Source organism: Scomber japonicus, chromosome 12 (genome assembly GCF_027409825.1).
Source record: "Scomber japonicus isolate fScoJap1 chromosome 12, fScoJap1.pri, whole genome shotgun sequence".
In the NCBI taxonomy this organism is placed as follows: Eukaryota; Metazoa; Chordata; class Actinopteri; order Scombriformes; family Scombridae; genus Scomber; species Scomber japonicus.
In genome coordinates, this window is record NC_070589.1 from 4,090,241 (window position 1) to 4,106,096 (window position 15,856).

General features: G+C 39.4%; 1 protein-coding gene across 2 annotated transcripts in view; it reads left to right on the plus strand.

Moving 5' to 3' along the window:
- Positions 1-10,195: 10,195 nt before the first annotated feature.
- Positions 10,196-15,856, plus strand: part of LOC128369121 (junctophilin-1-like) — a 36,105-nt gene continuing 30,444 nt past the window's right edge. Inside the window, exons 1-2 of one of the 2 annotated variants that reach the window (XM_053330087.1) lie at positions 10,196-10,574; positions 11,140-11,188. In XM_053330087.1, the coding sequence (XP_053186062.1) occupies positions 10,196-10,574; positions 11,140-11,156 (396 nt within the window). In that variant the 3' untranslated portion in view covers positions 11,157-11,188. Of the gene's footprint in view, positions 10,575-11,139; positions 11,189-15,856 lie in introns of those variants that run through there. The other variant, XM_053330088.1, reaches the window with a different exon arrangement.

Here is a 15,856-nt window from a genome sequence, read left to right on the forward strand (position 1 = left end):
GATGTAGGCATCTGCATGGTCATGTAGGTATGTACATGATGATGTAGGTTTCTGTGTGGTGATGTAGGTATCTGCATGGTGATGTAGGTATGTGCATGGTGATGTAGGCATGTACATGAGGACGTAGGTTTCTGCATGGTGATGTACTGTAGGTATGTGCATGGTGATGTAGGTATGTGCATGGTGATGTAGGTATCTGCACGGTGATGTAGGTATCTGCACGGTGATGTAGGTTTCTGGATGGTGATGTAGGTATCTGCACGGTGATGTAGGTTTCTGCATGGTTATGTAGGTATCTGCATGATGATGCAGGTTTATGCATGGTGATGTAGGTATGTGCATGGTGATGTAGGTATCTGCATGATGATGCAGGTTTATGCATGGTGATGTAGGTATGTGCATGGTGATGTAGGTATGTGCATGGTGATGCAGGTTTATGCATGGTGATGTAGGTATGTGCATGGTGATGTAGGTATGTGCATGGTGATGTAGGTATCTGCATGATGATGCAGGTTTATGCATGGTGATGTAGGTATGTGCATGGTGATGTAGGTATCTGCATGATGATGCAGGTTTATGCATGGTGATGTAGGTATGTGCATGGTGATGCAGGTATGTGCATGGTGATGCAGGTTTATGCATGGTGATGTAGGTATGTGCATGGTGATGTAGGTATGTGCATGGTGATGTAGGTATGTGCATGGTGATGCAGGTATGTGCATGGTGATGCAGGTATGTGCATGGTGATGTAGGTATGTGCATGGTGATGCAGGTATGTGCATGGTGATGTAGGTATGTGCATGGTCATGTAGGTATGTGCATGGTGATGCAGGTATGTGCATGGTGATGTAGGTATGTGCATGGTGATGTAGGTATCTGCATGATGATGCAGGTTTATGCATGGTGATGTAGGTATGTGCATGGTGATGTAGGTATGTGCATGGTGATGTAGGTATCTGCATGATGATGCAGGTTTATGCATGGTGATGTAGGTATCTGCATGATGATGCAGGTTTATGCATGGTGATGTAGGTATGTGCATGGTGATGCAGGTATGTGCATGGTGATGCAGGTTTATGCATGGTGATGTAGGTATGTGCATGGTGATGTAGGTATGTGCATGGTGATGTAGGTATGTGCATGGTGATGCAGGTATGTGCATGGTGATGCAGGTATGTGCATGGTGATGTAGGTATGTGCATGGTGATGCAGGTATGTGCATGGTGATGTAGGTATGTGCATGGTGATGTAGGTATCTGCATGGTGATGCAGGTATCTGCATGGTGATGCAGGTATCTGCATGGTGATTTTGCTACTGCTCATCTATAGCCAGTATCTACAGAGATCCACTGAGCATTCTCTGTTGCTGCTGTTTTAAAAACTAAACTCTGAGCTCTGGCTGCTTTAACATCCCTGTTTTGCATGAAGAAGTGATTACTTGTCTTTGTACCTACAGGCATTGGCAGTGCAGCTTGACTCCTTTTGCTTCTTCAGTGATACCCAGTTTGTGACTCTTATAAGCCAAAACTTATCTGCCCTTTTAAACAAGTTCAAGTTCAAGTTTGCGTTTATTGTAATTTTCACTGTGCCTTTGCATACACAAGAGAATGAAATTCTGATTCTCAATCAGTGACCCCAGTGCAGATAAAAACATCAATAGAATAATAAACATCCTAATAGAATAATAATAAATAGGAATAAAATCAATAAAAAGAAAATCAATCTCACTAGTTAAAATAGTCCATTCTCACTAAGTGTGGGTAGTGCGTTGAGTCTCTTAACTTGACAGGTGACAGCTGTCAAGGATTGAGTCTGTGAGGTTGTGTGTATGGGGAGGGGGGACAGTCCATTAATAAGCCTTATGGCCTGTGAAAAGAAGCTGTTCAGCTTCCTGCTGGTTTTGCAGCTGATGCTTCTGTATCTTTTCCCTGATGGCAAAAGGGAGTAGATATGGTGGGAGGGGTGGAGTGGGTCCATGATGATGGAGGTGGCTCTGCTGATGCAGCGTTGCCGGTATAGCTCCATCAGGCAGGGGAGTGGGGCACCAATGATTTTACTGGCTGTCTTAACCAGTCTGTTGAGCTGCTTCTTGTCCTGTGCGCTGCAGCACCCGAACCAGGAGGTGAAGCCGTAGGTCAGGACGCTCTCAATGGTTCTCCTGTAGAAGGTAGTGAGGTGTGTGGTGGGGAGGCCTGTTTACCTGAATCTGCGGAGGGAGTGGAGCCGCTGCTGAGCTTTTTTGAGGACTGCCATGGTGTTGGTGGTTGAAGTGAGGTCATCAGCAATGTGAACCCTCAAGTACTTCACACTGCTGGCCTTCTCCACAGCAGTCCTGTCGATGAGCAGTGGTGCATGACCGTGTTTGCCAACCCTCCTGAAGTCTATCACAACCTCCCTGGTCTTGTTCACCTCTTCCCTGTATGCAGACTCATTGTTGTTCTTTATGAGGCCCACCACCGTTGTGTTATCTGCAAACTTCAGGATGTAGTTGCTGCAGAATCTGGCAGTGCAGTCATGTGTGAGCAGGCTGAAGAGCAGAGGGCTCAGGCCGAGAGCCTGTGCTCACTGTGATGGTCCTTGATGTGCAGCTGCCCACCCTGACTGTCTGCTGCCGCTGAGTCAGAAAATTGTGGACCCAGTTGCAGATGCTGTTGTCCACCTTTAACAGCTGCAGCTTTTCCACCAGCTGCTGTGGGATGATGGTGTTGAAGGCACTGAAGTCTATGAACAGGAGCTTGGCGTAGGTGTTCTTCTGCTCAAGGTGAGACAGTGTGAGGTGGAGCATGGTGGAAATGGCATCTTCTGTTGATCTGTTTGTTCTGTAAACGAATTGTGGTGGGTCCAGCACAGCAGGAAGACAGTTTGGTGATGTGCTGCATGACCAGGCGTTCAAAACATTTCATTACTATAGGCGTGAGGGCTACAGATCGGAAGTCAGAGAGGCCTAACCCTATATCTGCAAAAACATCCTTCAGCTGCTCAGCGCAGTTTTTCAGAACGTATCCAGGGATGTTGTCTGATCCTGCTACCTTGTGTGGGTTGACGCTAGCCAGGGCCTTTCATACTCCAGTTGTGGGAAGCTGTAGTGTCTGGTCGTTCAGTGCTAGCAGGAGAGTCTGTGCCTGCGTGGCGCTGTTCAGCCTTTGAGCATACTGCCTTTTTGCCCCTTTAATTCCCCAGGCCAGATTGCTTCTTGCGTGTGCATATGCTGCAGAGTCTCCAGCTCTGAATGCCTTGTCTCGTGCTCTGAGCAGTAAGCTCACTTCCCCTGCCAGCCATGGTTTCTGATTAGCACGCCTCTTGATGGTTCTGTCCTCTGCTACATCCTCACTACACTTGTTGATGTAGCTGATGACAGAATCTGTGTATTCCTGTAAATCTGTCTTCCCGTCCTGTGTTGTTGCCTCTCTGACGATGTCCCAGTGTGTGGTACCAAATCAGTCCTGTAGTGCTGCTGTTGCTTCCTGTGGCCACATTCTGACCTTACGGACCACTGGCCTGTCCCACTTCACTCTGGGTCTGTATGCTGGTGTGTGTCTTACAGTTATGTGTTCTGAGTTACCAATATGAGGGCGCTTTCACACCACTAGTTAGATTATTAGGTCCGTACCAGGCAATAAAATTGTCACTATGTAGAATACAGGCTGCGGTATGGTTCGCGTTCACACCTGCAAACGTTCCCTCATCTTCTGATAGGTCGGCATTTGGTGCGGAGTCAAGCGGACCAAGAACACCTCTTTTTGGAGGTCTTGTCTGCTTGATTTAGTGCACACCCGAGTGGAGTGTGATTGATGCTTTCACACCAACAAAAAAAGCTTTTGGTCTGAATGGACTGTTTAGTGCGCACCAACTGCTGTTGGTATGAAAGGGCCCTGAGACTCTGCTTTGTAAGAAACCAATTGCCACTAGATATTTTCACCATCACCTCATTAGCCAGTTCATGTTTACCGTGAGGATTAAACATTACATTTAATTGTTATTTTTTTACCCCGCACAGAACCTGGAAATAGAATTAAGACACAGCACCACCTATAAATCACGGTTTTGCAGGTGGTGTGTCAACCTGACCCATTGAAATGTTCTTGTTGAGGGTGAGGTTATTCCAGCATTCCTAATTGTACTTCAGGAAGCTTTAATGATATGTGTTCAGCTTTAACAATAACACTACAGCATGAAACATTGTAGTAAGGAGCCAGCGAGCCCCTGCAGCCCCACAACACACCCACTGCTGAAATCATAATTTCTATAAAAGCACAATGACGCAGCACTCGGCTGTTTTCACTGGCTGATATGCTGAGGCTGATAAAATGTCCGGGGGTGGGGGGGGTGGGGTGGGTGGGTAGGGGTGTTAAGAGAATAAATGTGCAGCCCTCTTTCTCACAGCTTTACTCATGTAAACTGTGACTGATTATTAATAATCCGCTGCCAAGTTGGCACCTTTAGCTGTGTTTTTTTTTTCAATTTTTTTTTTAATTCTGTGGTCCCAGCATTGTATAATATTTTCCTTTTGTTATTAATGGTAATGGAAACAACTGCTTTTCACCTTCCAGTGCCAGGACATAATCAGGGCTTTAACATTACTCACATTAAATGTCACTATGTGCCAGCAACATACTGGCCTCGCCACAGTTTCTTCATCCTCATCCTCACCTCTGATTATTGGGAAACAATAATAGGGAAAGTAACTGCTTCAATTCTCTTCATTAATGCACACATATATAATTTTAGTGTTGCAGTGTCACACTGTGGGACTGTTTAATCTTTTCTATCATTGTACGCATTATCACTATGATGAAAACTAAGTAGTGGAGCAATAAAACACAGCAGATATGTTTTGATAAACCTCAACAAGCCTTTAAATCAAGCACAAGTACACAAGTCAGTTTTAATACTCTTGGCAGGGTAAAATGAAGTATAAACTGTTTCTCATATATTTGATAGTCAGTTCTTATCACAATAAGCCTAATAGATTTTCTACCTGCACATAAACTACAAGTCACCAGTATATTTCTGTCCTTCATATCAAGGAGGGAAAAATAATGTCCATATTTACAGGGTTAAGTTAGTCTAATGCTTATACTAATGGCAGCTGCACTGCCAAAGCATGATATCCTCTATAAATGCAAAATAACCACCACACAGACAGAAAAGGGATTAAAAGAAAATAAAAGAACTAGAACTAAAACTGCAGAGAGATTTCTTAAAAGATTTATTTTCATTTATGTACAAAAATATGATGAAAATATGTTTCCCCTGGCTGAAAATCTGTAGAATATTGGATACACATGTATAAATGTTTGGCCATGACTATAATATAGGGCCCGACCCATACTGGATTTTTGGGGCCAATGTCGTACTTATATCAGGTAGTAAAAAAATTCTGTTATCGATATATCAGCTCATAATCTTATATATACAGAATATGTACAGTATATAAACATACTTTTTTTCAAATGTTAACGAACACATGACAAAGATATGTAATGCAGGCCGTACAGTTTAAGAATAAACTTAGTTCTTATAATATGACATCAGTGCTCTGAAACGGTAAACTTCACTGATAGTTGATTATGTAAACTTGAATTAGGAACATTAGAATAAGGGTTAACTATTAATAAAATGTGGTCTATATATCTTTAAAAAATATCTGCACATATTGGATAGCATCAACACCCAAACTGATATCTGTGATAGGCCAATATCAGCTGATAATATCGGTTGAAGGATATATTTGACGGGTTCTACTATAATAGTGTTGAAGTGATTAATCAGTCAATTATTTATTGGATGAATGGCACCAATGGATCAATTAGTGTGAATTTTGATAACTGGTTCTGGATTTTGGTAACTTACATGTCATGATGATGGATTCATCTATAAAGGTTTAAAACGTACAAAATAATTGTAAATATCTTTACATAAAGCAACATTTAGTGCAGGATAGTACATTGAACAAATGTGCTGAAGGGATTAAACAATAAAAAGACAAATTCAATGAAATGATTACATAAAAAGTTAATATAACACATGGAATCTTATCATCTTTGAACTTATTCAACTCTTTTGTGTTTTTCTTTCTAACCTCCAGACATAATAAAATAAAAAAAATCTAATGCTGATTGATGGAGTCACATGTACCGCTGTAAGGTTGGCGGGGTGTTACATCATAAACCAGAAAAGTAGGAAGTAGGAAGTAGAGAAAGAGGAGAAGTGGAGGGAGGCCAGCTGACAGTCTGTGCCCAGGACAGAATGACCTCAGACACAGAGGATGTGTTGCTTCAGACTAATGGAAGTTCAAATGAAAGCAGGTGGAATGCTGCTAATGTTTTAAATATCTGTTAGACAGTATCTATTCTGTTCAAGTCCGTCTCACCTTTATTATCATCTATTTCTTTTCCTCTCCATGCTCCTTACTTTTTCTGACTAGCCAAACCATTTTTGCATGGAGTGAAAGTAAAAATGTTTTCAACCACTATGTCATGAAAAATATTATTCAAATATCAACTATCCATTTACAGAAGTAGCTGTCCCAGATCCTTCGACCGAATCACATGGTCGTCATCAGCAGAGTTTGCTCAGTTGCCATGGAGATATTGTAGTTTAAACTTGCATGATTCTGAGCATCCCCAGGACTTTGATTCTCAAATATGCATAAAGAAACTGTTCACACTGTTCACTGTTGAGTTATAAAACATGGGCAGTGAGCTGCCTGGGAGGAAATTTGGTGCTACTGAACATTGTAATAATATAACATTTTTAAAGCTGCACGTTAAGGTTTGACCACTAGTGGCGCTATGGAGCCATGCCTTATGCAGGTCCCTGTTTCGTTTGTATCTCATGTATGACTTTGTTAAGTTTTGTCCATTTACCCCCCCCCCCCCCCCCCGTGCTGCTTTCAAGAGCGTGTGAAAAAATGTAATCATTGTTTCTTCTTTATTTCTTCGTTTGTGCTTCTTATTCTGCAGAAATGATAAATATCTGCCATTAGTGTAAATGTGGTTTATGTGGTTTTTAGACTTACTCAACTTACTTTTCAACATCTTCAATGACTTATTTCAATAAGTCAGTATTTTTTATCATTAAGACCTTTTTTCTTTAAGAGTTATCAATTTATCAACATCCCCTTGTCAGTAAATCAAAGTTAAATGTCTTCTAACATCTCTTAAACACTATGTTAACCTGCCAAAGTTGACAGTACAACACAGAGCTATAAGTGAAGCATGTGATCTAGTCTAGACTTATATAATAGCCTATCTGGTTTATGACTCACTCATTGGCCTCCCAGTATCTGCAAATCTAAGTGTTGCTTTTAAAGAAAGGTTTAAGATCCAATGCAAGCATGTAACAATCATAGACTGTATAAGTAACAATCAGTCTTTAACTTACTCAGACGGAAAAAGTATGTGTGAAGGGAAGTTTTACCCGGAATGTCCAGAAGATGTCAGTATAGGACAATGTATGGAAATGCATCTTTGAGCTGTCCTTTTTCTCTGAAGAGCTGACATGAGCGGGTCACTGGTGCTGCCACGGTCTCCGTCCTGAAGACAGCTCACTTACATTCTAACATAACCTGTGTGTGTGTGTGTGTGTGTGTGTGTGTGTGTGTGTGTGTGTGTGTGTGTGTGTGTGTGTCAGGACTCACTAAACAATGAGAGAAACTCCCAAATCATCTCATCATCAGCAAGTTCATCAATGTTTTATTGACATTCCAAATGTTGAACCAGTAATACAAAGAATGAAAACTGAATTTGACCTGTTATACATATTTGTAAGAGTTATTCATAATATGATTCATATGTTATTACATAAAGTTTACCAATGGATTCATTGCTTTGATTCTGATAAACATCAAAAAGACTGAAGTGTCATAGAAAAATCTCAATGTTCACACTTATAAAAGTGTGTGTGTGTGTGTGTGTGTGTGTGTGTGTGTGTGTGTGTGTGTGTGTGTGTGTGTGTGTGCACTATATCAAGCTGTGGTTTATCAGGTAGTTTAAGCTGATCTGAAACTGTTCACTGAGTTAACATGCACTAGCACATAAACATATGCAGTAGAGTGCGCACACACACACACACAGGCAGAGGTCAGCATGAAGCTACACACACTTCACCGGAAAAAGTACAAGGTGGTTGGCTTTCAAATTAAAAGTACATTTCTGAGGCTCTAAAAAAAACTACATTTTCTAACATGTATCAATAATGTCAATAGGACAGTAAATGTAAAACAATGATGTCATTTGTAAAGGTTCCTCCTTGTATATGTTCTTTATTCCCAGTGTAATTCTGCTGCAGCCATATTTGAGCAGCAGTGAGAACAGGTGGTGTCGTTTCTAAATTTAGAAATCAGCCAACTTAACAGCTCAGAACAGACTGGGCTCTGTTTTACGTCTGCACAGGAAAAATAAACACATTTTATATTTGCCCTGCCCAGTTTATTGCAGACAGCAGCTGATTCACACACTTAAAACATAGTTCACTATATTATTTTAATGAAGAAGTAAATAAATGAAATGAAATGAAGCCCTGGTATGTTGTGCAGGACTCAAACCATCCTGACATGTAAGAGTCAGCCATCTGCCAACACTCAGATCATTTTATAAAATATACACAATATATTATCACTGGAATATGAAGGGGTTGTTCATTTTACTGAGAAGAAACAAAGGGATATTGATATAAAAGGAAATGACCATCAGAGCCAAAGTATTTAAATTGCTGGTTTTATCTGACCAACAGTACAAAACCTACTGATATTCACTTTACCATCAAATATGACCAATATTTGTATGATTTTGAGTATTTGAATAAATGTATGATTTACCAAATGAATAATCATATAGCAGGAAAATAGGCATGGATCTGCTTGTATTGTGATGGGGCTGAATCTTACTCCTCCTGCACCTTATTAATGAAATGATGGAAATGTGTAACAGCTGCTCTTTTAAATATTGATTATAATGAGACAAATAAAATAGCTACAATTATGACATATAGGTGGTTGTGCAGGTGATAACCCTGATATCATTAGACTTTATAATGATAACATAACAAGTTCGAGACAGGGCACTGTAATAAGATGAACAATTTTTCCTCCTCTTAACATCATTTTCTTACATATATTTTACTTTGTTTTTTAACTTTTAGTTTTTTTGGGTTTAAAAAAATGTCCTTATTTATATATGTGTTATTTTGTGTAGATGTATGAGCTATGGGATACATGAATTTCCCAAATGAGGATGAATAAAGTCTATCTATACCTATCTAGGGTAGATTAGGGTAATGTGGGACACTTTTTGTAATTCTGACTTGTTTACCCTTTTTACATATGAATCCAATACATTAAATTAACACTTAATATCATTATGAAATTCCTGAGATGTTTGCTTCTTCAGGGGACAGTTTTTGAATATTGTACTCAAAGTGAAAATGGCACTTATATTAATATTCTTCATGCCAAATCATTTCAGAATTAGTAGATAATGTGTGTTTCTGGGACACTAGTTTTTAGGCTTTGAAATACTTTGTTTAACACAAAGCAGCCTTATGTCATTTAATTTTGTACTTACATGTGTAATATTAAACAATATAATTTACACAGTGCGCATATACTAGGTTTAATAATTTAATAAAAAAAGAAATAAATGCACTGGAGCTTATTTGTGCCACATCAGTCAATGTCCCACTTTACTCTATCTATCTATCTAGCTAGCTAGCTACCTATCTATCTATCTATTTAGCTAGCTATCTAGCTACCTATCTATCTAGCTAGCTATCTATCTATCTATCTAGCTAGCTATCTAGCTATCTAGCTTAATATAATATAATAAGTCCTGCATACGCCACATTGGTTGAGTATGTCCTGACTTTTATTGTGAAAAGCCGCACAGGAAGCACCGTATCGTTGCATCACGGAACATCTGTCGGTGTACATCAGAGGAGGGAGTGAGAGACTCTTCCAACGCTCGGCAGTTGAGCGTCTCTGGCAGCCGTGGCGGCCGCCTCTCATCCTCCCACGTCCCGCTCTCAGTAACCGACACATCCCTGCCGATGCTCCGCTCCCTCCTCACTCCTCCGCCCACAGCTCGCATCCTCCCCGGGGCCACACTGCCCGCAGGACCCGCTCCCTAAAAAACACTTCTCACACTCTGGACTTGACAACACGCCTCCGAGTGTTACTCTCACCCTCCGTGTCTGAATGACGGGCGGTCGGTTCGACTTTGACGACGGAGGCACCTACTGCGGAGGCTGGGAGGATGGGAAAGCCCACGGCCATGGTGTGTGCACCGGACCCAAGGGCCAAGGAGAGTACTCGGGCTCCTGGTCCAACGGTTTCGAGGTGGTGGGCGTCTACACCTGGCCCAGCGGGAACTTGTTCCAGGGCTACTGGACGCAGGGGAAGAGACACGGGCTCGGTGTAGAAACCAAAGGGAGGTGGATTTACCGGGGAGAGTGGGCTCACGGGTTCAAGGGTCGGTACGGGGTCCGACAGAGTCAGAACACACCGGCCAGGTATGAAGGCACCTGGAGTAACGGACTGCAGGACGGATACGGTGTAGAGACGTACGGTGATGGAGGTGAGAATATGTTTCTATTTTTAGAAACTATAAGAGCAAAAAAGATTGTGCACGTGCTCGCCGACCACACAAACACACTCACACTCCCAGCTGTTTATTATCACTGTTTATCATCACTGTTTATTATGTAGAAGCTGTGATGACACTTTTAAGATGATAACTTTGTTTTAAACCATATAAATGTTGTTAAATCAATAATATAACTACATAAATAACATTGATTGACATTTATATGAAGAAAGTCGTTTTTTATTGGCTTTTATTTAATTATAGTTGGTGGTTGTCAAGAATAACACACACATCAAAACTTGAGTGTGTGTAACAAAGTTTACTCCAGCTTGTCTTCCTTCCAGTAGCTGGCTGGATTAATTACATCATGAAAATACATTATGTCTTGTTCTTATTCTTATTCTTATTAATATGTTAATGTTGAGTGTTTGACTGAACTTGGAGATCCTCTCCTGTATACGCCAAATGTGTGGAAACCAAATGTGTTGCTGCATGTAAACAGAGCCTCCTGGAAACACCTGCTGCCAAACCTAACTTGGACCACAATTAAATTTAGATCAGATCCTGACCTGAGGACAGACGCAGACACACGGCTGACCTGTCCAAAAAAGCTGGAAATACATATTGATGCAGTTTCAGATGATGTGTTTGAAGGCCGTGGGTTCATTTCTTTGATCTGAGACACTGACATGATGATTATGTAGCTGTCAGCTGCTTACCTTCAGTCACACGCTGCTTTTTATGTTGTATTGTGAGATATTTTGAGTCCATTAGTTATTGTGAATGTGAGTAAATGTAGTGGAAACACATGGTGCTGATCTGATTCACCATATTTGTTGTTTAGTTGTCACATCATGCCCTCTTATTTCATCATGTGGTTCAGGATGGAAAGATTTTTATAATAATTAATAATAAATCTACTCATTCCAACTTTCTATGAATAACTTATTTGAATCTCATTTATTTAATCAGAGGTTATCTACGACACCCACTCATATTTCACCATAAGTTCAACCAGCTTTAGTCACAATAAAGGTCTTGAACTGATAGAGAGTCATTGAGGATCCAGACTACCTGACCTGAGCTAGTCCAGGTCCCAAACTGTTCCTTATCCTGGACTCACATATCACAGCTGAGGGGAACACTTTATTTGACTTAGTACTTTCATTTTATACTCATTTGCAGGCATTAAATAATGGATTTTTAGGACATTTTATAGAAAGAGTTTATGTCATTTTATACACACGATTAGAAAAAAAAGCAGAGAACAGTCACATTGGTTTAGCTGGTCAGTGCCAGCTCATTATATTTGGATTCATTTGCAAAGAGTCTTAATAGATCAGCAATTAGCAATTCTTGATCTGATAGAAAATCCTTTATTTTCATGTTAAATTTCTGTGTTAAAAACCTATCACCTGAACCAACTCTACACTTGTTTCTTTGCACCTTCCTTTCTGTAAAACACTCTACAAATGACATGTGAAAGGTGCAGGATGTGAGTATAAAATGAAGGCAGCTTATTAAAGTGACAGACAGGAATCATCATCATCGTAATGACTAGAAGACAGTTTGATATGATGCTTTCACTGCAGACACTGAGGGACTCTAACAGGTGCTCGGCTGTGTAGTCTCACACACAGCAGCCTGCTGACTGCTGCATCTCACTGCACTGTTTAATCACATATATTATATTCATGTATTTTGAGCTTCTTCAATTTCATATATTCAGTTAAAATTTTTGTCTATTTAAAAAGTGTGAAACTCAACACTTTTTATCATCATTCCTTCTCTTCAGCTCCTGCCTGATGCTGTTATTTCCTTCTTGTTTATTATAGTAGTATTAATGGCATGACTGATGGCAGCAGAATTGGCAGTTTCTATAGTGGTAGTATTAGTGATAATTGTGTCATAAAATAAGAAATTCTTTAATTTAAAATCATTAGTTGATTTAAAATGAGAAATAATTTCTGTATATAAACTGTGGTGTGAGTTTTCTTGGAAGACTGTAATCTTCACTGCTCTAACTTGACTGAGGCTCCTTCAGTTGTCAGTGGTTTATTTATAGATAGCAGTTCTGACTGAATTGTGTCAAGTACTGAGAGGTTAAAGTCCATGTAAAGTAAGAATAAATATGTGTTCTGAGTTTGACATACCACAGAAAAGTGTGTTGTTAACCACCCTGCCAAATTTGAATGATTAATAAAATTGCCAAATATATGAAATTAGGCTTCAAAGTTGTGTAAAATTCAGCCTCTTTCTCTGCTCCCAAATGCTGTGGGCGTGCCTGCTGAACCCCCGCCCCCTACCAAGTGTCACCTGTCAATCAAAGTCACCACCTCTACCAGAAACATGAACGCTACATCTGAGAGCTTTCTGCTGCTAACTCAGCGGCTAACTCGGCAGCTAGCTCGGCGGCTAACTCAGCTAACTGGCTAACTGTAGACTGTAGTAGTAGTAGTGTGTGCTGAATGTATTTATACCTCTACAGCAGCAGGGGAGGGTTTATGCTAATCCTAGCTCCACAATTCAAATCTAAATGGTTGAAATGCTTTTTACACCTTTTTTAGAAATACATTTATGACCTATTTAATGTGTTTAGAAGAAAATGTCTGAATTCACTTTACACTGTCTTTAAGTAAAAAAACCCATAAAATTAGATTTAAACAAACATTATACATTTTATCTGGTATTTTTATTAGTTCATGTTACAGCTTTGCACACTGATGTGAGGTTTATAGTCCTCTACATTCCTGGAACCAAATCACATCACAGAGTTGATCTTCAGCCATCAGTTTCACTTGATGATATCGACTCAGCAGTGTGAGTGTCAATGATGTAATGACTTTTTAAAAAAAGCTTCGTTTGTCAGTAGAAGGAGATTTTCCACTGCAGGAACTTTCCCACAGGAACAAGAACCTTTTGAGGGACTCAGTGACTAAACCTGTGCTTTGACCTGAGGAACCAGACTCTATATTTAGTACTAGTAGGATAGTCCTAGAGGCTAAAAAGGTCCCCTGATTGGGGGTGGTGGGGTAATCCCTTTCAAATGTACATGAACTTTAGGGGAATATGTTTGATGGATGAAAATACAACTGCTTTATCCTGTGCTTCACTTGGTTTAGATTGAGGACAAGGAGAGCACACTTTTATTTTGTTGTTTTTGAAAGTAAAGTTTTGCTGTTGGCTAAAAAAATAGCATGAAAGTGAAAAGTAGAGTAATCCCCAACACTCAGCAGATGATTTACTGTTGAGAGATGGATCAATGATAAATAATGTTTGGCAAGATGATCAATTCAAAAATATTTTAAAAGCAGCATCAGGTTTATTAAAATGTACATTTAGTATTTTTGTTGGTTTTATATCATTTAAATGACATTTGCACCATTTTTACCAAAAGTAAGACTGAATGCTCCTGTAAATGTCAAATGGTGTAACCACAAAAGAATGATAAATATTACATATTTTATCACCTACAGTGTATTTAAGTTAGTTATACTAATAATGACTTCATTTTAAAACATCAAATGAAAATAAACATTTTTGGAGTATTTCTACATTTAAATTATAATGTATATTGTCAGGACATTCTAGTGGATTATATTTATTCCACGTTTTAGTTCACATGTATTTTCTTGTATACAAGAAACATCTGATTATATACATATCAATTTTTTTGGAAAAAATACTGGTTACACCAATTGACACCACTGTGTTGCATCACAACACCTAGATATATGGTGAGTTTCATTCTCTGCATTCTTCCTTTTCAAGTCATCAGCAGTAAATACAAAATCTAGGACGAGTGTGTCTACCTGCTTCTTCACTGGTGGTGGAAACACACACAGTGCTGCACAGCAGGGACTTTAAGTTCCAGGTTCCTGAGATGAGAGACTCTGATTTCATAGTTGTAATGGGATTTAATTGAGCAGCAGGTGTGTTCAGTGGAGCAGTGTGTTAGTTGAAAACAGCATTAGTTTGATAACATGACAAAATATACTGTGAGACAATGTGAGTAAGTGTGACTCTACTGTGAAGCAGTTCTAGGTTTAATATGATTTGTGCATCAGTGTGATTGAGTTCAGGTATTACACTTAATAAGACCAAAACACACACCAGGTTATTATATTGTTAAACTTACTCATAAGTTATTACATCTATTTATATTGTGGATTTATATAATTACAGATTATTTTAGGGACAGTTTATTATAGTATTTTATTTTGTTTTTATTTATATATTTTTTATCACTACCATTACAGGCCATTGTTAGCCATTACAGGACTACTGTTGTCTCAATTTACAATTTCAGTAGTTTACCTTACTTTGGTAAATATGTTACAATGTTGAAGAAGGTTCAAACCTTCCTGTCACAACAGATCCTCAATAACACTCTTCTCACTATGTAAATATATATTTTACAAATGATACTACCAACCAATCACATAGGTCCAGTTTCTGAAACGGAGATTAAGACTAGTCCTAGACTAAAGATAAGACAAGTCTAGACTTAATAAAGATGTGTCAGCATGGTTAGTATCTCACAGGTTCTTTAAACAGAAAAGTGTGTGTGCTGAGTGTGTTTGAGGCAGGCTGCTGCTGTGGCTGCATTCTGTTAGGATTCAGTGTGTTGAGCTTTATTCATGTTAGAGATTAAAAGGTTATCTCAGCCTCTTTCACCACTCAAACCTTGACCTTCTTTCTGTCTCTCTGAAGTGCTCCAGCTGTATGTGTGTGGTAATAAACTGCAGGAGTAGCAGGAGAGTTAAATGGGAAACATAGTCAAAATCAAACCCAGTCAAGTCATAGCATGGACAGATTCAGACCTTCAGATGGTAACTTTCACTTTTTATTTGACCTTTCAGAGCAAATGTCTGTATCTTTAACTCTGATGTGCACCTGTATGTTTTACTTTGTTAAAATGATACAAACCAGGCAGTGATTTTGGCAGCCAGTAAGGATGCCATTGTCATTTCACCAATATTACTGTACAAGCAAAGGACCCATTAACAATGAATTCAAATGTGTCTTGTATTTATATTGTATGTAGATATGATTTAACCTGATTACATTAGCAGCTGGTATTAATATGGATCCACGCTGAGATCCAGTCACTCTGTCCTCAAGCTCAAACAACCCAATGTCACAAAGTGGGTTCCAAAAAAAGAAAAAGATGGTAGCCATCCATGAAGCTGAGCTGTACTGTTGTAGGGACAGAGCTTTCTTATAGAGGCAATAAATCAATATTATATCTCGGATATCTTAGATTTAAAATA